At 35.8% G+C, this 27,087-nt stretch overlaps 1 protein-coding gene across 1 annotated transcript in view; it reads right to left on the bottom strand.

Annotated features, from left to right (window-relative positions):
* The window catches only part of PIK3C3 (phosphatidylinositol 3-kinase catalytic subunit type 3), a 67,637-nt gene that overhangs the window by 1,198 nt on the left and 39,352 nt on the right, over nt 1–27,087 (bottom strand). The window contains exons 22-24 of the mRNA XM_083883555.1: nt 22,357–22,525; nt 16,727–16,817; nt 4,169–4,294 (exon numbers count right to left, since the gene is read on the bottom strand). Of these exons, the coding sequence (XP_083739681.1) occupies nt 4,169–4,294; nt 16,727–16,817; nt 22,357–22,525 (386 nt within the window). The remainder of the gene's footprint in view (nt 1–4,168; nt 4,295–16,726; nt 16,818–22,356; nt 22,526–27,087) is intronic.

Genomic DNA, 27,087 nt, shown 5'->3' with positions numbered 1-27,087 from the left:
ACTGAGTTTGCTCCTAAACAGATATGAGCCAAGCATTAATAAACCTCCAAAACTGTACAGCTACATTTTAGGTGAGACATGCTGCATCCCACAAGCTTTCACTTTTTTAATCACTGGTTACCATTTCAGCTCTGAATGCAATAGACTTGATTTGTAAATTCACAAGGGAAATAAAACATGAAATTAGACACTTCAACTGTAGATTTTCTCCTTCCTCTACGGGAATAAATAATGCTACTAAAATGAAAATTATTCTCCAGGGAGAAATGACTATCCAGAGGGAGATTTGGCTATCCAGTCTTCATTAGTATCAACTAAAATTAATATGTACCTTTTCCTCCTCTTGAGAACTATTGTACAACACGATTAGCTTATTTTAAATGCTGAATTTATTTACTTCTGAGACAACTTTTTCTGATAACCATTAAGGAGACAGGCAGTGCATGAAAAGGTCTGTAAAATATCTGATAAAATAACAGATTAGAGACACATTAGAAACTAAAGCCTTCATAACACAGCTGTAAACTGAGCACAATTTAGAATATTGTTATAAAAGAACAATACTGAGCTGATTCCAAAACAATCCAGAGTACTTTATCCAAGAGCTTTACTTACTGCAGAGTGACATAGAGAATACTGAAGCACCGTGGTTACTATAATAACCAACCTTGTTAAAAAGGTTTTAAGTGCTGCAGTAGACTGCACAGATTCCTCCAGGCCTATTTTGGAGGCAGTAAAAGAATAAGTACCTACTGATAAACAAAAGTGTGTTGAACAGCATTTTAAATGAAATATTGTGTGTCATTAGGCCAAATCTACTTTTTACACTTGTGTCATAACACCTGTGATGTTGGGAAAGATGAATCAGGGAAACCTTATAAATATGATCGCTTAGCAAAAGATTCTGAAATTATGAAACCTAGAATTGAAATAGAAATGGAAGCTTACTTTGAGTTGTAGGATACCGAGTCTTAGTTACTATATAACCTAAAGACAACAGCCTAGCCAGCTGAAGGAGAATCCCTTTTGATGGAACAATACCTTTCTGTTGGCTAAGGGATCCAAAGGTCAATGTAGCAAAACAGAAGAGTCTAAAGAGTAGTTTTTAGAGTTTAAAATATAACACATGGTAATGTAGTAGTTCTTATAGGCTGTATGGAGATTCTATAGGATTTTGTGTCTTGTATTGGTTGGTCACTGTAAATTAGTATATTCATCACAAAAGGAGATATAATGTATTGTAACCAGGACATCGCTCTCTCTGGTGCCTGCTCTCTGTCTCTGCACTCTTTTCCCTGCTATTTCCCCTGCTCTTACCTCTGCTCTCTTCCCCCTGCACTCTGACCCCTGCCAGCTTGCTCTCTTGTTCTCTCTTTGGGACTTCCCTTCAGCCGAGGCTGGTGGCTGAATGGAAGGCCCTTTCTACCCATGACCCTTGCAATAAAACCACATATTCTAGAATATCTCAGGTTTGCAGAGTAACTTGTCCCTGTACTGTGTAGTGTTGGTTTTTTTCCCAGATAACTTATAATACTATGAAGAAAAAGGCCACTGACAGTTCAATGCAGGATTATAGATTAACAAATTGAAATCTTCAATTGGCCATTGAGTAAGATGACCCCTTCATGGCAAATTCAAGACCCATTAATTGCTTGTTTAATGATTTGCAGACTCCATGAAGACTTACAGCAGCAAATTCTTAAGACTGCCTCAGACAAAAAGGAAGAATAATGATTTTGAGTGATGAAGTAATAAATATCGCTAAGAAGCAGCCTATTTCACCCATAATATAAAGAGAATAGACATTAATTACAGTTACGTTTAATTTTTTTTAAGTTTTGAGGTTTTTTGAAATACATTAATACAGCACAGATTCTTAAGACTTGTCAACTGCTGATTAATCTGTGTCCATTCTTTTTGCATTCTCGTCACACTTGCAGTCCAGTATCTTTGCAGGAGAAAGCCTGCAAGGCTAAATTTTTTTAGAGTATGAATAAAGGCAGTAACTGGAACTCCAAAATTAGCATCACGTGGAGTCATGAGATGCCTTGAACACTTACAAATCAAGACACTTGCTTTTCATTCTAGGCACCAGATGGCCAAAGCAGAAAGGAAAGCTAAAAGCACACAGGTTGCATATTCTACAGCCGTGCACAAAGATTGCAAGAGCCTCAGGAAAATGTCTCTGTGCTGAAATTCAGTATGGGTCAGCTGGAGAGGTAAAAATCCCAGAATAAAGTAACTATATCAGGCCTACATTAGTGGCTGTCACATCTGCTTATGCGCTATTCGAAGTGTAATACACCAGTGGGCTTGCATATAAACTCCCAAAAATATGAATGGAAGATGCATTCAGTGCCTGCTGGCATGTGTATCAGCTTTTTGCTTAGAACACCATTCCTGGGAGCCAGAATCACAGAATGGTTTGGCTGGAAGGAATCTTAAAGATCAGCTAATCCCTACCCCTCTGCCATAGGCAGCAACACCTTCTACTAGACCAGGTTGCTCAGAGCCGCAGAAAACCTCTAGAATAACATTCTTGTATACTTTTAAATATTTTGAACAAATCTGTCCTGCGATTTTAAAAGCAGGGTTAAGAACTGAAAAAAGATCAAGCAAAAACAAGCCTAAATGGAAAAAAAAAAGGTCACCTGAATCAAACTTGTAAACTCTGACTTACTAATACACTTTCACAAACACAGTAACAGTTATCTGGGAGAGTGTGGCAGTCACCTAAGGCAAATGAAATTAAAGACATGTCTTTAAAAAAGTGACTGTCAGTATGTGATGAAAATAAAGGTCTACACATATACTAGACAAACTTAAGACTTCAATCTTGAAAAATTCTAATAGTTTTTTTGGGGGTTTGTTCGTTTGTTTGTTTTATTTGAACCTTAAGGCAGATGCCAGGCATTTTTCACTTTGTCTCATGAAATTACCATCCTCCATCTGAAGTTTAAAGTAATCCATAGCGAATGACAATAATACAAATAATTACATCACCTTTTTTCACATGTCATAAAACATCAACTTTATTAAATATATAGATAGACATTATGTCTTCTCATCCTGCAGCACAGTGCTATTCTTAAAAAAAAACCTAGGTTTTAAAAACAGTTGCTTTATAGTGGAATGGATGGCCATAACAATAGTTCTCCTTAGTTCATATCAGAATTTGACTAGCCTTTTGAAGAAAGAATCAGTTAAAAACCAGGATAATGACTGGTTTTTCAGACCAGTTGAATTTTTCCTCTTAATTCCATTTCTTGTCATGGTCTAATATTTAAGGCAGTGTAGTATCTTAAATCCCTGATAAATACAAACCAAATGTCAGATAGTTTTAAGGAAAAAAAACAAAAACGAAAACATTGGAAATCCGAAGTAGAAATGCTTTTGTGAACACAGTTTTATTTAACATGGGAATCAAGTATTTTATTGTCTTATCGTGTATTGTAGTAAGACAGCACAGAGTAAGATGACTTCATTCTTCATACGGGGTATATTGTAATGACAAAAGCAACAGAGGCAATAATCTGTTGCCAACCCAGATCATCAGCAAGAAGGCTGCTGTAAGGTCTTCCTGGAGCTTTCTCCAGTCTGAACAATCCCAGCTCTCTCAGCCTGCCCCCCAAGCAGAGGTGCTCCAGCCCTCTGGAGCCCTCTGGACCTTCTCCAACAGGTTCCTGTCCTTCCCGTGCTGGGACCCCAGAGCTGGATGCAGAGCTCCAGGCGGGTCTCACCAGGGCAGAGCAGAGGGGCAGAATCCCCTCCCTCTACTGCTGCCCACGGGGCTCTGGATGCAGCCCAGGACACGTTTGGCTCTCTGGGCTGTGAGTGCCATGGCCAGGGCATGTCCAGCCTCTCACCCACCAGCACCCCCAAGTCCTTGTCATCTCAGTCCGTTCATTTCCCAGCCTGGATGGGCATCAGAAGTTGCCTTGTCCCTGACACCAGACCTTGCGTGATTGCTAAGGTGCTTCAGAAATTTTTACAGGACCTCTACAAGCTTTTTCTCCAGTCCCTACAACTAAACTACGGTTTCATCATGTAGTTAAAATGAACTAAAACATCACACAGTGAAGTTATGCCTTAAACCTACCACTCACAACCTCTTGCCTTACTCAACTATCACAGCTGGCCTCCAGCAACTGAGAAGAAAATACCTCACCTGTGCAAACTTGTGTATTTGCTCCACAACAGCTGCAAAGAGAGCATGGACACTTTCATCAATTAGACTCTGCATATAATGGACAGCTTCTTCATCAGACAGGTCCAAACGAAACTTGTCCTGCACCTGGAATGGGAGTGGAAATGGCTAAAATTAGTTCAGTGGTTAAAAATGTGCATTATTCTATCAATGTATACAGAAGCGGAGTGATTTTGGCTGTTTAGTTGAGAGTCTCTCTCTTACTTCTTAGCTTCAACAGATTGTTGGAAATGTACAATGTGATTTAAAACACCTTATTTCAAATCCTTTAATAAAAAAATAGTGTTTAAATAAGCTAGAAACAATCCCCTAATTCAAACTAGTAATTTCAAAGCTCAAGGTGAAAAAGTAAGCACTAAGAAAGCACTAAGAAGCACTTAAAAATACAAGTTTAGGCAGGACTGAAATGCTATGAGAAAAAGAGGTAACATTCACCATTCACTACAGAATTAAATGTCACTTGAGAAAAAACAGAGAACTTTGCATATTAAGTACAAATTTAGGAGAGTCTGGATGATCATAATAATTTTGGAAAGGATGTAAGACTTCATCTTACTTTCAGGTAATATTTGTTTTTCAGAAACTGTAAGGCAGTTAAGTAAAGAATACAGAAAAGGAGGAAAGTGTGAGCAAATCAACTCTGTCAAAACTGATCTTTCTATGGTATGTGTGAGTGTGAAGTTCATTAACTTTGATTGTATCCACTGTCCATGAACACTTGTTTGGAGACACTGCTACCCCTTACATATTTTTTTTTCTTTTGACAGCAACATTGTACCAATAACACATTCTGCTTACTACTTGTATATAAGTTAAAAGCTGAATGTACAATAATTAAGAATATAGCAATACTTATATTTTCCTATTTCCATTTATGAAGGGGCAGTAGATGCCTTTCTGTGACTTCCAACTAATTCTAAGAAAATCATTCGGAACTGATCCAGATGGCAAATTTCCCTAACATAGTGGAACCCAGCCCTAACTCCACTGAGACTGGTTTTAGCCTTTTCCCCCTTGAAATCTCTTCTGATGAGCCTAGATCCTAGCGCAGTCTAAGCAATACTATGGCCATCATTTTGAAGTACTAGTTACCTTGCAAGTATGTAAATTGCGCAGCAAATTCACATTAGTTGTAGATTTATTGCTGCCATGAAGTCACATGTCATAAAGATAAATCTTGAACAATTCAAGCTCTTGTGGAGACTGTCATGTTCAAGTATTTCAGCCTCTTCCATAATGAACTAGGTAAAATGGTATCAAATGATCTCTTTTACCCTATCTTTATGCCAAGTCAGAATGTTTCACATCCTAGGTAAATTGTTTCAATGATTAATTGTCCTGTTTAACAACTGGACTTATTTGCTATCTGAATTTGTCCAATTTCCATCTCAAACAGCTGAGCTCATTAAAACTTTTTATATTGAAGAGTTGTCAATCAGAAATCTCTTTCATGTAGGCAAATATCAAACAATTTGTTTCTTAACCTTCTTGTGGCTATAAGACAGTCAAATCTTTCCTGAACATCTTCCATGAATTTGCTATTTTTTAGCCATTGACAAAAATGTGAGCCAAGTTATTTCAAAAATTTTCATAATAAAGTTGAATTTGTGAGATGATCCTACCTTCATGTCCTACCTATTTTGTATGCTTTCTATGCACCAAGGATGTCACACACTCAACCACCCTCTTAATGACAGCAAAAATACTCCAAGATTTCAGTTGACTGTTAACTGGTTTCAGTTTAGTATAACTCTGTGTTCCTTTCAAAGGCAACATATTCCAAAATAGTGCCCTTCTGTGTCCTTAGGCGCTTTATTAGCACCGCAATAAAAGTTAGCCAGCACAGTATGGTAAGATTATAGAATTATAGAATCCTTTAGGTTAGAAAAGAGTTCTACAATCATAAAGTTTTTTCATTCAAAATAACCATTAAAACTCTGTTGCTGATATGCTTGAAGGAAGCATAAAGTGAGTTTTTCCTCAGCTTTCTCTCAAAAAGATGTTTGATCAGTACGAAAGAATGGATTAAGCCAAAAAAGTTCAAACTTTCAACTAAGCATGTTACCAGTGAGAGATTCAGCTGATTATTCCAAGAAGTTCTTGTTATGAAGAACTTTCATCTTAATAACAAACAGGATGAGAAGGAAGTTTATTAACTCCCACATCAGAAGTTTTAGACAGTGAATGACGCACCCAGCAGAATCCAACGGAAATTAATGGACTACTCACATGCTTTGCAATTATGCAAAAGCTTAAATACATCGCCAAATTACAGCAGAGATTTCTCTCAGATCTATTTTAGTGTTCACAGAAAAGGTGACGTTAATGAGAATTCAGCAAAATCACTAACTCGTTTCTTTTTTAAAAAAAAGAAAAAAATCACTCTAACACTCTTTTACACAACTTTAGTAATCAAACACTTTAGCAATCTTCTAATTTTTTCATAGAAAACCTTCTCAGAATTTTCACAGTTTGTTATATTAAGATGCAGCTTCATTCTATGGAATTAACGACTAATTAAACCCACTTCCCACAAAACAGACTAGGCACACTGATACAGGTGCAAAGAAATTCACCCATGGTTAGATCTTGCAATCAGTTCACAATTAGCAAAAGGATGACATTATGCCCACTATTAGACCTTTGCATGAAAGGTTTTCAGCCCTGCATTAACAGTGATTGCTGAAACCTAGATGAGAAGAAATAAAGGCAAAATTACAAATTACCTCTTGAGCTGCAACAGCAGCAACAAGATTAATACACACTAAGTTACAGTTCCTGTAGGAAAGAAATAGTAATTCTTATTTGAAATATCTTGAGTTCCAATGTGGGATGAGTTCTAAAAGCTGATAGTTTCTCACAGATGAAGTCAAGAGGAAGAGATTTTTGCATGGTGTTAAACATAGAGGTGAATTTGCAGGGTGAAATCCTGATGAGATACACAATTATCTCAACTTATCTCAGGGATAAACCAACAACTTATGAATGATGATCACCATGAAGGCATCAAAGGCATCCTACTGGAAGATGGAAGACTTAGTTAGAGCTCTTGCTTTGATACTTAAATCAAGTGCATTGCTATAGTTCAGGATTTGTAAAATGGAGAAAAAATAAACTTGATGATCTGGATGAACTTTTGCTTTGTTTCCAGAAAAGGAAACATTAAACCCCATTCAATATACAAATACTCTTTTGAAATATTAAATCTCAACAGCAGAACTTGAATGTTCCAAGGATGAAGAGGTTGAATAAATAAGAATAGTCTATCAAGATACTGACGTTCAACTTGAAACTAAATTAAAGTTTTCCACTTCCTATCCCCCTGAACAGAGGATTGTTTAGTATCAAAGTTTACAACAAGAGGATTAAAGAATTGTATAAAACTGTTTGACTAGATAGTTTGCTATACTTCAGTTAAATTTAAAGCACTTTGCAAGGGAGTTTTCTCAGTTATCCTGATAGTGCTTCTATTTTTCAAAAGACAAAAATTAAAAGGATAAAAGAACATCAAGGACAATTCAGAAGAAAATACATAAGCATTTAAGTGTAATTTATTTGTGGCTTAACTGTTGATGATGAAAAAAGAAGGTGACCATCACTTGCAGCACAATCACACAGAAGATGGGAACATAGGAAGGTAAGAAGTCAAAGAAGGGGGAAAAATATTTTATAGGAACAAAAAGAAAGAAACACTACTTCGCACTATGATTATCCCAAAAATCTAACTCAGAGGGTAAGAGCACAACATTTACCAGAAGACAGGAAATATTAACTGATGGTAAGCTCAAACTCCATTCTTTTCCTTTAAGTGTCTTCAAGAAGAACTAAGATGAGTATTCTTTGAAAAAAGGCATCAAAGATGTCCTATGAAGTTGATTTCACAGAAAACTCAGAAAACTAACAGTATGCCCCACAGAGCTTTTTAAAGTAGAAAAAAAAAGGATGACAAAAAAAAGAGATTAAATATTCAAGAAAACACTAACCATTTTATTAAGAATGCCAATTAAAGATCTGAGAAAATGGGTAGACCAGTGTCTTCATTCAGTTGAGCACATCTCCAAGTTCAACCTTCTGTCTTAGGCCATTTTGTATTTTTGGAAGTGTAATACGTTTAGGATTGAGAAATCATATGAAAACACAGTTGCAAGTAGTACTACTTCCCCACAGAGTTCCAAGACTTTCATTTGAGCCTCCTGTTCCTGAAGCACAGGACTGCCCTCTCCCTTCCACCAAAGAGCAGATTTGTATGGACTTTTGTCCTCAAATCAGACCTACTGTTCAACATGGACCACAGCACCCTATTAAACTTAGGAATTTTCACTAGCAAGCATCTTTTCACTTGTAAAACATTACCTGAAATGGATTAGGTACTTAACACTCAAGGTTACGACAAACTTTGGAAATTCTGTGGAAACCTACAATCTTCAGGGCAGCCCCCAAATCCGTATTTCATGGACACTCGTAGCTCTGTTTTTTCAGAATTAGTGATTGTAGTAATTAATTTTAAGGTGACATATAAGATATATATATGAGAGTTAATCCTGTTTAGTTTTCAGACAGATTGCAAGTCAGACCATTCTGAAGACTGATGGGTGCTTTAGTATTTATTCTTTCAGCAACATTAAGCAACACTACTTACGTTTTACACAATTTTATCACACTAGTATGGGATTGCTCATTGAAACTTCAGCTGCTTTAAAGAGAAACTTCTATGTCTTTTTCCAGAGGGTTACAATATAAACTGGATGTAAGCACTACTGCAACTAGACAAAGATCAACTAAAAGCAAAAAAAAAAAGAAATCCAATATTTTTTCATGATTATTTTTACTGTTTTGCCTCGTAATTATTACAGTAGTTAGCATCCAATATTCATGTGGCAGAAACTGGCATTAAGTGTTTGGCTTAATCCCTCTCACATTTCATCTTTTTCAGTAAACAGTTTCCCGCTATCCCTGTTGCTTGCAGTCCAAACAACTCATATCACAAACTATTCAGATGCTTTATTTGCATGAACAACTTAATTTGAGAGACTACTCTGACAACAGTCTTTGTTTCCAAGGGCTCAACTTGAACATAATGTGGTTTCTAAACAAGCCCATGTAGACTTTTCTAATTTTTTTTTTTTAATAGAAGACAACAGAGATGTTAGTGAACATCTCTAAATTGAACTGTGAGAATTGGGGTGAGAATCAGCCACTATGGTACTCAAAGATGACACTGTTCCAGCTCAGAATGGCCAAAAACACACTGGCCAAAAACTTACAATCAACTAGACACTGTGATATAAAACAGGAGCATAAGAGTGTTCTCACACCTGGTTCATGTTTTTTGGAGTGTTTACTCCAACTTCCATATTTTTTCAGTATTTTGAAATGAATTAATATGCATGAAAAATCAACAGCCTAGAAACAAAAAAGCTGGGTGTGCAGCTGCAGCATCATTACCCAAATGGACAGAGAGATGAACGTTAGTCAAAGCAAAATAAACTCCATGGAATGCGACACTTTTAGAAAGCATAAACCTCCCTGGAGCAGCAAAAAAAAAACTACTAAAACGAACAGAGACTAATCCAGCAGAAGTGACTTGACTTCTGATGTAAAAATTTCCCAGCACCACCTTTTAGCAAATACTGCTATTTTTGGTGAGGTGAAAAGTGACAGATATCCACTGCCTTAAAAGGCCTATCAAGTACCAACTTAGAAAGTCCTTTCCATTTCACCAACTTGAGAACTCTCAATTATCCTTTGCTTGATTGGGGAGCACAAGGGAGTGGGAAAGCAGTGTGAGTTTCACTACAAGCCAGATGAAAAAAAAAATGGAAAAATTAGCTCAGGTCTAGAAACAGAGTAGCTCAGAATCTTTCTGTACCTCCAGTCACATCTCTGCTTCAGTTTGTACACCTGTAGAATAAAGATAATTTTACTTTGACATATTTCATGTTTAAAAATACCCAACAAAAAACCTATCTGCTCTCTTTTTGCTAGTTTCCAAACAGTTACACTGATCATTTTCCTATCAGTGAAGCCCCCATCAGTGTTCACACAGCCTTGGAAACACAGAGAGGGCTCTTAGTATTACAGCCCACAGTCAGATGACTTTCCTCTCTTCTGGACAGCATGATTTTATCCTTTTTTGTGTCTATCCAAAGGTGGTACCAAAATGAATGGGACTACTTTCATGAATAGCAGTTAAGCTCCTGCTTATGGGAGCCAGGTATTTGTGCTGTCTGAGCTCACAATAACCTTGCTTGTAACACAGCTTCTTTGCAGCACCTTCTTTAATCAATGGACATCTGAAATAGAACTCAATCAATTAGGACGCTGTCCTTCAATGCCTACTGAATCCTTTGTCTGCCAATGAATCACTGGTCCCTGATGATTTCTCATTTAAAGGTCAAATCTGCTATGAAGGACAGATAGAAACCATCTTAAAAAAAAAAAAAAAAAAAAAAAAAAAAAAAAAAAGCTTTTTTTGTTGGGAGGTGACAATGCTGAATCCATTAGCTACATCTCAAGAGTGATGGTGCACCTCTTCCTTACGCAGAACTGGCTACATAATTGACTCCAGATTTTAGTCATTACTACTTAGAATTTATAGCATTGGCTAATTTTACAAAGCCCAACAATTAGCAATTAGCACTGCAGCTGTGCTGGAAATGGAAAAGCAAGAAGCAATGGCAGGAAAAAAAGTGAGTGTAGCATCATCTTTGTTGTATTATCAGTTATGCATTGACAAGTCAATAAAACTATTTCAGCCTAGTCTTTCTCCTGAAATCTGAGAAATGGAAAAGCTCATGTGAGGAGTTGAAAACTTAAAGGCAATTATCTCAGAATCCAAAGAAAGGGAAACACACACTGAGGAGAATCCTCTGCTACTTTTCAGTTTAATTCCATTTTGTGAAATTTTTTGAGCCAGGTTTTCAGAAAAGCCTAAATCAGAGTAGCATTAGGAGATGGTGTCATGAACTGTGTGATGAAGCACACTCTACTGACAGCTTTCTTTATAAGTAGTATGGAGAGAACAAAAGGACATGAAAGGATCAAAATGATAACTGATTTTAAGCTTTGTAGTTACTTTTTCTTGGTCTGACAAGCTTTTTACTATAAAACTAAACACCAAAGATCTGAAAAAGGTTTCTCCAGGTTTGAGAATGGAGACAATTTTGTGTAGTTGGTAATCCCCTCTTTTATGGGTTTTCCTATAGGGAATATAACGAATGTGTGATCAAAAATGGAGTCAGGAAAGTGAGCCAGGACAACAAGCTCTTCTTGTTTTTCTGGGAAAGTACTAGCCTATTTTTCCATAAATACTGGGTAAACTCACTGAGTGATACCGTATATACCCACTGCAAGCAGGCAGCTGGTTCAGAAACCAGTTTTCCATATACTCTTCAAGAATAGTTCTGAAACTTCAAACAGAGCTTTGGTCAATGCTTACTTGTTTATTTTCAGTCCAATTTTAGCTGTGAGAAGGCACGGTTAAGGTCAGTACTGATTTAATTTCTGAAAACAAATGCTATGCAAAGCAAGTAGGAAGGTACTGCCAAATTCCGATGTGCTTTAAATCTGTATCTTCAGGTGAAGCCATAGTGAGTTTCTGTTTCTTTTCATGCTAGCAGTAAAGTATGATCCCCATTGCCATCTTGCTCTAAGATAAGTAAATCAGTTTGTGTAGTTTCCTCTCTTTTAAACAAAAAGATTGTGAAAGCTCCTTCAGGGATGACAGGAATAGAGCACCCAATGTGCTTAGACCATCTTATGCCAATAAACCATTTCAAAGAGGTGGAATCTATACTTATTTTACAGAATGTTGTACATGACATGAGCTAGTGTTCCAATTTTGCCTTTACTTGATCTGTTTCTCCCAAGACATTTCACAACTTTTGGACAGAAACAACACTTGGACAATATGCCTTCTGCTAGACTTTAAACTTGACTACATAATTGCATTGTGTCAGTAAGCTCCCTGCGATGTCCCACTGTTACAAGATGGTAAAGGGTAATTCGGAAAAAAACCCCCAGAACAGTCTGCCTTTGTTCCTCAGGTTAGTAATTATAGTCTTAAAGAATATTTTCTGCACTCAGATTTTTCTAAAAGGTTTCATTTAACATATCAGTATGAAATGCTTAAAAAAAGAGTAATCACAACTCATATCATCCAAGGTCTCACAGAAGAGGATGTTTCACTGAAGTTTTCTTATGATCTTACTTGGTTTCCTTCTATGACTAAAAGTACGAAAGTCCTTTCAACATCTTCTCTTAACTACTCTAACCAGTGAGCATCCCATTATCAAACACTTATACACTACAGGAAATGATAAGAGACAACACAACAAATCAAGACATGGAAAAATCAAAGTAGTGTTCTTTATTTTATTTAAATTTAATTTATTCTAGTGCATGGTATAATACCATATGGCAGATGCAAATTTTATTTTTATTTAGAATATGTGTACGATTACTAAAATCAAACCTTCATTCTGGCTCTAAGACCACAGCAGATTATTTGCTGGAAGTTTAGAAAAGGGGAACACAAAAATTATTTCTGAATGTAGTTTGTACACCTTTCTGTAACCAGCAGGCAGACACTTCCTGCAAAGCACCTTCTGTTCCCTGGTAGCACAGGATGCCCCTTTGTGAAGACAAAGATTAGACTAGGAGTGCAGCTACCATCTAACAATTCTTTCATACATCTAACAATGCTTTCACTTTAAGGAAGCAAATTGTGGCCATCAAAGAAAAGTCTTTCTTTAGTAATAACTCTTAGAATAATTCATGCCTATTTCATAATAGGAGTATAGCTACACCTACTGAAAAGTTCCAGTATGAAAGATCTTTATGCCAAACAAATTGTTTGACAAAATAATTGCAGTGTAATATTTAAATAGGCAATGTAAGATATATAATATATATACTCCTTCAGTAAGTATTCCTTTATTTTACAAAAAAGGAAATCTCTCTCCTTGCAGTTTAATCATCAAACTAGCATTCTCTGAGATAAAGGTAACCTGTCTTGTTGCCCGTTGTAAGCTCAGAGCCTGACTGGCTTCAGGCCTCTAATGCAAAAGAAGGGCCCTACAGAAAAGTGAGCATGAGTGCTTCCACTACAGCACCAATGAAGAGAATGCTGACTATGAACTTCACCCCTACTCTTCACCAGGACACCTTCTTAGATACAGGAACATTTGTAAATCTCCACCTTTGTCTTCTGTGAAAGTGATACCCTGGTTGAAATAGCTATTGACTGGTCTCACATATGAAAGGTAATTTAATTTTGCAGGTCAGTCCAAAATGGATCTCTACCTAATTTGAGTCTGTTGAAATATATATGGATTTTTTGTTAAAGCTGTAAGGAAAAAAATAAAAATCAATTGAGATGCTGAAAGCATTTATTCAATTTTTCTACAACAAGGCACAGTATTACCTTGTTAAATGACTGAATCAACTTGCCACCCTCCCTAAGAGAGGCACCTTGCTCCTTTTTTTATTAGTTCTAACAAAGCTTATAACTGATTTCAGATGGGTTAATGGGTATTTAATAGCCCAAACAAGTTTTCTAGCACATTATTTAAAAAAAACCTAAACAACAATGACCTATTCACTGTTATATAACAGGTTAAGATGATTCTGATCCTAGTCCATTTAAAGCTATTTTCTGGTTTATCTTTTAGGAGTAAGATAGTAAAATGAAAAAATGAAAACTAAAGAAAACAGTTACTTTCACAGGAGCTTCGAACATTGTCATAAGCATCCAGTAGATCATAATATCAACAACTACTTTATGGAAGGCTCCTCTGCTTACCCACTCTTTAGTCATCCCAGGATGATTTATTATTTTTGCACAAATTTAAGGAGTATGTTTAAAGGATAACTTTGAACCAAAAAGACCAAACTGTCAACAGGGGTCAGAAACAGCTGAGCTGTTGTGAAAAAAAAAGTTTATATAAGATAACAAAACTTGAGAGAGCGGAACAATTTGTCTATCTTCCTGACAATACCTTATTGTGTGGATTTTGTTCTGCTTTTTAAAGGAACAAACACACTCTAACTGAAAAGAACCTGCCGAAGTAGGATCTTTCCCTCTCAAAGTGATTTGCATTCCTTATCAGAAACACTTGCCTTACTGCTTCAGTTCTATGTGCTTTGACATTTTAAAGCCTCTGTGAATGGACAGCCTGGAATCTCCCATGAGGATAAAATTTATAGTTCAGCAAGCTGCAGCACTATGAGAGCTCAGGATCCCAATAACTAATTTCTGCATTTGATCTAATAGTAATCAGCCATGTAACAACTAAGCTTGTGTTCTTTTCATGCAATGACAGTACTACGATTTCTATTTTGTAATGGAATTTAGAAGTAACCATACAGATCTAATTCAGAGTTCAGGTAGTCAGAGCATGCACTGGTAACACCACAGTTGTGGGTTTAATCCCACATGGACCACCTACTTAAGAACTGGACTTGATGATCCTTGTGGGTCCTTTCCAACTCAGAATACTCTGTGATTCCGAATTCTCTTTTAGATTTAGCTGCCTTTCATCATCTCCAAGTGTATGCAATACTGTAATGCTTTACATAATTTTGATTTTTAACTATTGTACATAAGTGAACTGTAACATACTTCTCAGCTGTAGAAAACTTTCTGGCTTTCAATTCCGTATCTTGATTTGTTAAGTCAATAAAATTATACTGGAAATTTACATACAGTAAAAGAGTATTAGAAGTGTCTGAAATGCCCAATTATGGCTATTTTAAAACTCTCCTTTACAAGTACTTTACAGAACCCAACATCCTATTATCATTAATTACTGAAAGCATATATCCTTTGACAGCATTTCTTGAGAATTTTTCACAATAAAATGCACTGCCAAGATACTAATAAGAAACAAGGATATTCCATGTTAATGAGCAGTAAGTATCAGAAGAGTAAGTCTCAAACTTATTGGTGCAAACATTAAAGAACTAGCACTTCTGAAGTTCAATAAAACCACTGTTTTGAGCTCCTGAAGACTGTTTCAGTTAAGCACAAACTTGCCCCAAATTAATCCCTGCTCTTCCTGTTGATGCATACTTCCAATTTTACTAGGATTTATGGTGCATTTAGTAGTAGACTTTGCAATCTAAAAGATCTTCCTCCTCCTTACTGTATCACTCATGTTTCCAATGAGTAAGCAGTGCCAAATGTGTCTTCCTTATAAAGAAGAAATTCTTAAGATAGGACTTGCATACTGTTGGGAAGGTCTCTTCCTTGAAAAGAAGATGTCTCTACAAAAGTGTAATTACTTCCTGAACTTGGCAGGTATTGAACCATTTCAGTTGCCTACTTTAAGCTTTTATCTCCTATGCTCTATGTAAGTAACCTACTCAATCTGTAGGGCATTTAGGGACAGAGGTGAGATTCAAGTATTGGTAAGAAGAAATAATTTGCTGTCATTTTCTCAGAAAAACAGTTGAGTGGAGGCAAAATGGTCATCTTTACCACAAAACACAGCATTTGTGACTAGCTTAGCTTCCTGGATATGGAACTGAACGGCTGCAAGAACTCTGTATCTATTTGAAACCAAGAAACTCTAAATAGAAATGCCTGGATCCTTGAAGAGAAGAGGAAAAATTCATGCAAGTCACAATTCAGTTTTCTTAAAGGAAATTGTGTTAGAACATGAAATATTTATTTGCAGATTCTGAATCTCTGCTATCATAGTTTATTGAAAACACAGAAGAACAGCCTATCTGAGAGACAATCCACCACTTGAACAAGAATTACATTAAACTAATTTCCATTGGATACATAGGCTCCACAAAGTCTTTTGGGTAATTAAAACAGATAGCCCTTCACTATAAATCAGGTTATAAAACCCCAACATTTTTCTAAAATGTAAGTGTAATGAAATCTAGACAGAGATGTATCCAGTATTTTTCATGTCAACTATTGCTCAAACACCAAATGGAGAAGAATGACTTAAACTGGTACAAAGGACAAAGTTAGAATTATGGGACACAAGACTGCCTTCACAATAAACAAAAACTTCTTGTGGATGAAGACATATCAGTCTACTGGTTTTAAATCTTCAGTAGACTGAATATTTAAATGTTTCAGTAGTCTGGTTTTATAACTAGAAGAAGACTAGTTTTATAAAACCATCCAGGACTTAAAGGTTTCTAGACCAGGTAGAATAAACTTTAATGACACAGTCATTGTTGACTGCTTCACTTTTCCTAAGTTTGATAATGTGGAAACACTGTTTTTAGCTAAAATACACAGTGGAACAGAGTGCTAGAGCTGAGTATGTATCATCGTATGGATGATAAAAAGCCATTCTGTATTCTTGGGCACATGAGCAAAGTGTTCTCCAAGTACATTTCTCCTATCTTTAACTTCAATGTTTCCAGATACTGCTCAAAGCTTATGAAACAGGAACAAGTATTTTCAGGTGAGACAAAATTAAGTCATCATCACAAGTGACTGAAAATTTCATAATATCCTGGGTTACTGAAAGACAATGAAAGCTTCATGATTACCTTTTTTACAGTCTTGTCAGGTTCAAGAGCAATATCTGGAATGTTGGCATCCACCATAAGGGAAAATAAATTCAAGATCAAGTTGGAATACCTAAGCAGAAGAGCAAATTAGATAAAACACTTTGTAAACAGTACAAAAGACATTTTATAAACAACTTAAGAAATCATCATATTCTTAAAAAGAACAGTTAATGCTTCAGAGATCCATTTTTAATACTAATTGAAAGTATTTGTGTTAAAGAACACAGGATACTGACATTAACTACCAAAGTTTACCCTTCAAAACCTGTCAAACTGCCAGAACTGAATAAAATGCTCTGATTTTGCTACAACTTTCTGAAATTGTCAGAACATTTACTCAGAGACACATCAAATATAAACTATGATTTAATGTATTTTTAATTTTAATGCCCTTTTCTACCTCTGGTAAGATAAACATATGCTAGAATACTGATTAAAAGGGTATTTTTTATTAAGAAATGATACAGCAGCATGATATATATTCAAAGAGATGAAGTCTCCGTAAGTACAAAAAATTACTTTTCCAACCACTGCAAGGGCTTTTGATATAATAAATTAAATATGTAACCAGATCCAAGTCCTCAGTTGCCCAGTTAAGCTCCAGTAATAGAGGTAGCACAGTATGCTTGGGAAGAACAAATGTCAACTATAACCATTAAAAGAGATAAAAGTTTTAAGCCATTAAAAGTGACAAACTTTTCAGCTTTAAAATGGCATTGGAAGCACTCATGACATTTTTTTTAAAGGACACTATTTTACCCTTGCAGAAAATTAGCCGTCAGTTTCTTTATCAAAGGATAATTTCCAAGCTGTTCAATGCAAACTGAAACTGAAACTGCAGAAAGATCTAGTTCCCTTTAAGACACAAAATATGTTACTGACTTCACCATTTGAAATACTGCTTTGCTAAGAGAACCAGGAGCTTCATAGATGATAGAAAATTATTTTTTAGCAGTAAAACTTGTTTATTAGGAAGCTGTTGAATATATCAGCTGACAGTTGCAAGGAGTACAAAGTATTTCAACTAAACAAAAGATCTGCTTCATAGCTGCATTTTACAAAGTAAATATTGCTCAAAAATACATCTCTCTAGAAAAACTTAATTCCAACAAAAACTCTTGACACTTTATTATTACCTGGAACTAACACATTCCAATGTAAGTTTTAAGACATTATAAGAACAGCATTAAAATCAACTGTTTGGCTAGAAATCTTTAACACTTTATTTCTTTCAGCAGTTTTACTTCACTTCCCCAGGGGCAGGGGGCTGAAGTGAGGAAAATTACTTTTATGACAAATAAAAGAAAAGAAGAAAAGTTAACTCTACCATTTTGTTTTAGATCTGGCTAAGGAATCTGGCAGTCAGGTTGCTCTGCTGCTAGGAACAGACACCACAGATTTTAATGATTTTTTTCTTCTACTTGCCTGAAACTAGCAAATTTCTTTTTAAACATGCTTAAATGTTACATGTACATGCTCTCAAGTCTCGTCCTAGGCTACTGGTAGCTTCAGTAGTTTTCCCTTCAAACAGATACAGAATCCAAAGTCTCAGAAGTCCCTTTTGCTCTTCAGCTGTACAGAGGATAAAACACTTATAAGCACTACAGGTTATTGGAGCTATTTATGTGATGGAGGCTTGTGAAAAAAGATTTTAAAGGTCTAGGCATCATTGTTAAAGGCCAGTTAAGAGATGGTTCTGTTCCATACAATGAAGTCTTCTGATTCTCGAAGAATAGGTTTACCTGAAGAAACTCATTTGGGAAAGAAAAAAAAAATTAAAAAAAAAAAAAAAAAAAAAAAAAAAAAAAAAAAAAAAAAAATCAAGGAAAAGGTACTTTGGGGGGAGTGTGGAGTAGAAAAAACCCTAAAAATTAAGGAAGAATTTCTCACTATACTGTCTGCAGGTCTGTCCTCTGCCCCTCACCACAACATTTCTGTAACTCAGTTATCAGTTTTTTGCCATCCTTTTTACAGGTAAGATCTTTGGCAAATATGCCATGAGGTTTACAGCTGAGGAATTGAGAGCCCAAACTCATCTAAGGAGAGATTTTGCTGAATCACCCAAGTCAGAAGCCTGACTTGTAAAAAATCAAACACCTTTGTTAAGCAAGGGATATAACTCACCTTTGACATCTACATTAGAAAGGCCTCTGGAATGGGTGACATCCATCCACACCCAGCACCAATTTTGAGCCATGTTTTCCTAGTTTTAAGGAGATTTAATGGAGTACCTAAACTAAAACCTAAATCCTTCTCAGATCATTCTTTGCCTTCTTCAAACTCAGTACAAATTAACTCACAAAATAAATGAGGACTCAGCTGCACTGAAGGTTGATTAACTTCTGGTTTGAACATGAAATACTGTTAAAGAAATTCAACAAAAAACCACCACTTCTACATAGAAGAGGTCTCATATATCAAAAAAGAAAATAATATCCAACAAAAGCTCAAATTCTTATTGCTGTTTTCTGAGAACAGCAACTTTTGTTTTCAAGTAGTTAATCTCAAATACCTGCTTGATCCTAAGCATTCCTTTATTTATTTTTTTCAATATTTACCAGACCCTTTGCATATAGATGTCCTAAACCAATCAAATATTTAAGGTGTTGACTTTGTAATACTCTACCAAATTTGAAGCTACAAACATCCACTATAAAGACAAGGATAGGAATGTATACAGTAATCTGCAGTCCCAAACTAAAGCCCTGCTTACTGGTCCAACTCAAAAAGTTTTAAATGCCTTAATAATACTACCTTTCTTTCAGTGGAACATGGGATCCCTCACAACTCAATTATCTTCAAGGGCATGAATACTCCCTAATCATTGTAATGTCATAGTGAGCTGTAATAAATTACAGCATTTATTCTTCCCAAAGTATCTTCTTGCAGTCCAAACTCAGTGAATATGCACCTGATCCCACCCAGCTTCACTTTTCTCTTCTCTCTTCACCATCTAATCCAAGCTTTAGGAACACTATCCAGACCCTGCAGTGCCAAGCTACAACCTTTCCAAAGGAGCAGCACTTCCCAAAGGCCATCCCAGTTTTCCACTTGTTGCACACAGTGTTTACATTCAGATGTGGACAGCACCCTCAGTGACTAAACTGAGAACAGACTGGGAAAAAACTGCACAGGCCAGCTGGACAATCCCACCCACACAGAGAGAAAAATCTCAGCCCAAACTACAGCTTCTGTCCCCACTCCTACTTACCTTCTACTCCTTTGCCCTTACCTATGCCCATTAACTCAAACTGAACAGCAAGCTTCTCACAGGACTAATGCAGGGGAAACCCTTACTTGGAAGGAGCAAACAATCTAGAGCCCCACTCTGGAAAAAAATTCTGAAATGCTCTGACTGGATTCTTTGCTGCCGCAGATTGCCCAGTGAGGGTGCAGTCTCATTCAGTAGAGATATTCCAAAACATTCTGAACATAACCATGTGTCGTGTGCTCTGGGATGACCCTCCTTGAGTAAGGACGTGGCACAAATGATCCATTTTGTGATACTATCTAATCTGCTGAAGATGTGCAAGCCGGAAATTCTCGGTGGAAAGGAAATGCTGACATGTAGCAGGATTTAAACATCTTTAAACAGGCTCAACACGTGTAACGAAAGCATAAAAGACTGCTACAGTCTAGTGAAGATGCAAGTCCTGCTGACAGCCACAGTTTGCCCCGCAACACATTCAGAATGCAACAGCTGCTCCTTCACTACAGCACTGCTGACAAACATACATGACTGATTACTGTTGCTCAAAAAAGTAGAAAGCATCTCCTTATTCCTACTCCCCAAGAAAATCCCCCAAACTAACTAAAGAACATAAAATAATGATCATATGCCAAACTGCTTACAACCAGAAAAAACAATGGACAAAACTATTCTTTCCCTTGCAACTTTAAAAATCATTAAATTTTTTCACTACACAACATCTATTTCACCAGGAATTCTGAAACACCAAGATACAGTACTTGAAATATGTAGAGAACTGGTTATTCCCCAGGGAAATAAAGAACTAAAATAAAGCACAATCTGATGGAGATAACAGAGTTTGCATTTTGTTTTAGCAGTCAGAGGTTATGATTTCAAACTACTTGGCTGGAAGATGTGTCTGTGAGTGGGTTTCTGTCAATATGCATAACTGTTAGAACTAAAGTGTTCCACATCCAGTTCTTCTTTTTTAACAAGTAATCTTAATTATTTTTAGTTCTAGCTGCTTAAAGTAATATTTACAATAATTCTAATATTATTATATAGTCTTGTTGTTGAAAGCCTTAAGGATATTTATCCCCAATCACTTAAAAATATTTTCCAATAAAGTGAGCAAATACGGACGATACTATAATTACAACTACTTCCAGTAATTAAAAATGAAACCATAGTGATTTACAGTTTAGTTGTGTGCTCAAATTGCCACTATACTACACATTTAATAATGATCTTTGTAGCAAATCATTACATAAATTAATTCAATGAATAATCTTTCACTGACACAACAGACCTTTCCACTGAAACAGCTAGATTTAAACAATAAAAACAAGTATATGTCAAGTATATGAGAAATAAAAAATACTTATTTAAGCAAAGCAAAATTTAGAAGTTGGATTGTTATCTGAAGCAGGAATATTGCTGGCTAGTAATATGCCACTGTTTTTTGAAATTGTTGAATAGCTTTTTAATCCATTAATAATGTCAGTTCCTAGACCAACTCATAAGTCTTCCTCCTTTTATCAACTGAAAAACTACAATGCAGCATTTTATTTCTTATCACTGTCTGCTTTCCACATTCCAGGTACTTTTCACATAAGCTTACCATATTACCAATTTCTTACACATATTTGAAGGTTTCCATTAAGTAATCGTTGACATTAAAATGAAAATCCTTCCCCTTCATTGAAGATGTGCTAAATCAGATCTCTGGACAGAACATGGGTGTTTACCTGTGCTCTGTTCAAACAGAATAAAAATGAGCTACTTGGTTCAGAAAGTTGATGGGTACGTAATACAGTCACTGGAAAAGAATGAAGCTGATTGCAAATTCAAAAGAAAGATCTGTTGGTTCATACACATCAGAATCTAAAGAGTTTTTAGCTGCCACAATTCTGGGTATTTAAAGAAATTTCTAACATGCTTGATTGTCACTACAAGTTGCTAATTTTTGTCCCACAGGAGATGAACTGAACTAAGCATATGTGCCTGTCATCTTCAAGCCAAAGAATTTGATCATCACTAATTTAAACTGGAGGAGGATAAAGCAGCAAATGAGTAATGACTTAAATTAAAATGACAGTTCCTTGATCATCAGTAACCAGAGGAAAAGAAGCTTAATAACAAAAACACACCCGAAAAGAAACATAATTTAATATTCTGCTTGAGTTATGAAATGAAGCTATTTAAGTTATTAAACAAGCAAAATTGGGGGCTTTAATTTGAACAACTATATTCACCCTCCACATTACACCAACACTGTGATGTTTTCATTCTTTTGTTCCATACAAATTCTTGTGTTCACATTTAAACAAGCTTTAAATTTTCAACAGAAACATGTCAGCAATTAATTTACTCTTTAGGGTGGCTCTAATGAGTTTTGGCATAAACCCAGGGCTGTTACCTGCGCAGGTGGAGAAAGGCTGTGTAGCACTGCTTACGGAACTCCTGGTACTGCTCGCTCTGGGTGCCTCCCATGCCTTCCACCATCTCCTTGTTCAGCTTCATCGGAGGAGGAAGGGGCTTGGGGTCTCGGCCCAAAATATAACCAAAGTCAATGTGAAACAGTTTACCTGTAGAAGAAGGAAAGGCAAACACTGCACGTAATATAAATTCTTGGTACAAAACTTAGAAAAATAAATCATCATGAAGACAGTAAGGAGTTCCCAGAAAGTTTTCTGTAAAGTTTGTAACAGTGTATTTTTTATCTTTAGCTGTTAACTGGAAATGATGGTTTTAAAGAAGCAAAGCTGATTACAAATTCATTAACATTACAAACAAGATCAGTTTTCCCGCTTTTTTGATTTTTTAACATGTGGAGTATATTCATAAAGACTGAACCAATACTGCAACTCTTCAGTAGATATAAAATGGAGTTTACATAATAGATACTACTAATTTTTTTGGACCTTCTTTATAATTTGTTAGCAAATTTAAATATTAATATTTAAAAGCATGTGCAACGTGTGTTTTGATTTGGTTGTTAGCATGAAATATGGTAAATTTAACATACAGCTAATATAACAAAGAGAAAGTAAGACTCATAATCCTATAAACAACGTTTTAAAGCCATTGATCACCAAAAAAGAGTTCAATACTGTTTCAAAAGTCTTTTGAGTTGCTCAGGTAGGGTCAAAAATCATCAATGGTTTCAAAATACACTGAAGAAACATCACTACAACTTCGAATTTGAAACTGGATTTCAAATCCACCAAAAAGTTTGTCATACCCTTTTTTAGTACTAAAATTTATTGCATCACTTGATCACTACCTTTCCCTTCTCAGTTTAACTGACTGCATTTCAAATACTTTTGCAGCACTAACTCAAGAAAAACTTGTATATGCCTTCTCTCTTCAAATGCACAAGGCAATTGCCCTTCCTATCAGGTGCCTGCCATGCTCGCCATAATGCTCACACATTACCGGGGGCAGAATTCAGTGCTCCCTTCCAATATTACTGAACTGTGCATGAGATGTTATTGGTGGCAAAATGAACAACTGAACTTCCCTTCCGTTTACCAGCAACTTCAAAAAACTTAAAATATTTAGATTAACTGAAGAATAAATATTTTATAAATACACAAAAAAATATGTTAATAGAAATGAAAGTAAAACAATTCATAATTTTAGGTAGCCAATTTTTAAGGAATAATCTTGACTCAGTTAAATACTGTCCATGTTAAGCAAAAAAATGTCTCTGAATGTGTTCTGCAAATATATTTTCAATCTGGAATGTGTAATTTAAGCAATGATTTGAGCCATACCACAGCTGCATTACAAAAAGATGGTGAGATTGCAGATAGGCATACAGATACAAGATAGAAGATCGTTTAAACAAGAAGGTAGAAAATTATTAGCATGATTGTTATCTAGACAAACACAGCACAGTAGATAGAGTCTTGTTTCAGAATTACAGAACTGAGCAGCATTACAGGCCTCTTTGCTATGGGGTATTTTAACCTTCAGCATCTGTATTCATTTTAAGATTTCATAAGATTTGGAAAAAAAAATGGAGCAGTCATATTTTTTCAGTTAATCACCCATCTTTGACTGTTTCATTGAATAATAATGTAGTATCAATAGAAAAGGCTTCTTGAGATCTCTCATAAGCATTTCTTCTTCAATCCAAGAAACAAATTCTATGACAATGAAATTTCAAAGAGAAATCACAAGTATCCTGAATAAGAAGCGAAGTGTTTGCTGACTGATAAATACCACAACCATTACATTTTGCACAACTAATAGTGCTATTAAAAAAAAGCCTTCCATCAATACATTCTTTCTGGGCTGCTACAGAAGATTCTTTTAGAGCTTATTTTTGTACACCAGATTTGTGAAGCAACCACTTACAGAACCCTTCAGTCATTAAGCTAGAAAAAATGTTTAACTAAAACGTTTTGGGGACCTGCTTTCTGTTCACTTATTCAAATCTCTCACCTTGAAGAGTAAAGAGACAACATTTTGAATAAAACAGTAACTTTTGTAGCAGTAAATCTTTTTTTTTCTGTTTACTCTGGAGAGAAGGAATAAAAGATTCTTAATTAATAATTTACATAGGTAACAAAGACCGATGTAAATTATTTTGAATCTAAACCATTCAAAAATATTTCAATAATTGAGTGATAGACATCTAGAAAGTGAGATGAGGCCATCCTGCATTAACATTATAGGTTTCCTAGTTGTACCTCAAAATTCAACTGATTTTAAGGCTAAATTAAAATGTAGGTATAAGCTCACATTTAAATAAATATATTTACAACCTTTCAAACCTGTCTACTAAACACAGATTTGTCTAATTTTAATTCAGCTCCTGCAAGATCAATTCAACCAGTACCCCATGTTACAGAACATGGACCAAATGCTCTCCCTGGTGCCTGCACAAAACTGCTACACCAGAAGCAGCGTAAGGGAGCACTGAAGATCTAGAGATTTCTACAGTGGAACCTGACTCATGTTACCCTTCAGGAAATAATAACTGAAGAACAAGCCTGCTTTGGACAAATTAAATTGACTGTATATTTAATACTGAAAGTAGGTGATGTTTATATTCTTATTTATGTTAATAAATAATACATTTATCAAGTTAATAAACTCAATGATTTCAAGTCTTTTAATACCTAGATAAAAAGGCTGCAACTATCTCAAGTGATCACCCCAAGTGCCATTTATATCTGGGTGTTACACCGAATATTCCACTTTCATTATATTAATGTATGTGACAATTTTCACTCAGCATAACTCAAATTGCAAGAATAAGGGGACCTCTGGAGGACATCTGGTCCAGCTCCCTGGTTGAGCTAGAGGAGAGCACTAGGTGCCTTAGCCAGGGCCATGTCCAGACAGTTTCTGAGTATGCCCAGGGATGATCTCTCTACAGCTTGTATTAGTCATTTCCCCGTAACAGTTCATACAGCTCATATAATGATATTTATACACTGTAATCACCTATCCTCCCAGTAATCCAGCCTTCATGTGACCTTTATGCAATACCACTTTTTCCAAAGGCTTTAAACTACCATGTTTTACAAAGCAATTACATGTCTTTCCTTCAATATACAGTGTGTCTGTCACAACACATACCCTTCTATCTCTTACACCACCATGTTTTACCATGATCCAACTTCTTCTGATTTATTGTGTCTTAATTTAAAGGGTCCTAATCTTTAGACATGCCTATAAATTACAGACAAAACTGGACCTCTACTTTGGTTTACTGCTGTTCCCCAATGAATGCTAAATCATAAAGGTGAGGGTTTTTTAATGTTCGTTTCACTCATGATTTAAACTAAAACCAGGAGTTACTTAAGACAGCAGGTGAAACAGATCTCATCCATAAAACTATTGTGCTAGAAATCACCCTGCCCTCCCCATTTTTACTGTAGAAAAAGCAAGACACAATGCATTTACTGACTGGAAAAAGATGAGAAGCTTCCAGGAGTAAGCAGCATGCACATATAAAAATCTAAATCTAAAAGCTGATACTGTTGGGTACTTTTGAGTTTGTTTGTATGTTTGTTTTTTAAATTCTTTTATTCTATGAGTTTTACTACCTTTTTCCACTCAACACCTGTTATTCTAACATATGGGATAAAGAGGACAGGCCACTAGACACTTCAAGGATATGGCAAAAAACATGGAAGTTACCCTGACTACCCATCAGGGCAACAGGAATTTCCAAGTCCTTCTGACTTCCTTTCAGCCTTGAGAGTGATCTTTGATTAAGTCAAGCATGGACCTGTAGAGAATAAAAATTGATACCTGGTGCTGGCAATAGCCAGTAACACCTGAGTGCAGCTGGAAATGGTGATCTGTCCATCACTTTCACTGCTAATACCTAGATTTTAATACAAGAGAAAGCTCCTATGGAGCAGCACAGAAATTGTTTCATTTTGCTAGGAAAAAACACTGAAAACCAGACAGAACTCTGAAAACCTTAAACAAAATGCAGAGAACAGAGCAAATTAGATGCAATTACTGAAATAAAGTAAGTTTGATGGCAATTGTCTCTTAACAGTAAAAATGCAAATTTCTTCAAACTATTCTGTTCACATTGTTCAGGAAAGACAAAAAAAACCAAATAACCAAAACACCCAAAAAATTCATTATTTCTTTGTAACCCTCAAGCATCACTATTATTTTAACTTTGCCCATATAAAAATGTACAGTTTAGTGATTATGTTAGCTGAATTCCTATTTTAAATTTGAAGCAATAGGGTAAAAACGCCTCTGATGAAAATGACTGGATGGATAAGGTGTTTTTCTGGATTTCCCAGCAAATTCTGATGTTACTGTCAAAATTTCTCTTTTGCTAACAGACGATTGCCATGATGAAAAAATTGGAACGCCTAACTTATTGTAGTAATTTTCATCAGCAGCATCTTACAAATTTTCCAGGACTACATAACAATGAAAATAATGTGAATTTTTAAGAACTTATTCAGGATGCAGGTTTTGAAGTCAGATGCAGCAACAGATGGAGGTAAAGTTTAACACTGTCACCCATGTAACTGGTAAGAGCTCAGCTTGTCTTAAGCATTATAACTCACCTCCCTCCCCCAAGCTGTCCATTTTCAAAATACATTGCATACAGGCATATTGTAAGAAAAAAAATAGGTCTGATATTTATAACTAGATG

The sequence above is a fragment of the Zosterops lateralis genome (genome assembly GCF_965231275.1).
Source record: "Zosterops lateralis genome assembly, chromosome: Z".
In the NCBI taxonomy this organism is placed as follows: Eukaryota; Metazoa; Chordata; class Aves; order Passeriformes; family Zosteropidae; genus Zosterops; species Zosterops lateralis.
The sequence above is the reverse complement of the archived record's forward strand: the minus strand, read 5'-3'. Positions and strand labels throughout refer to the sequence as shown.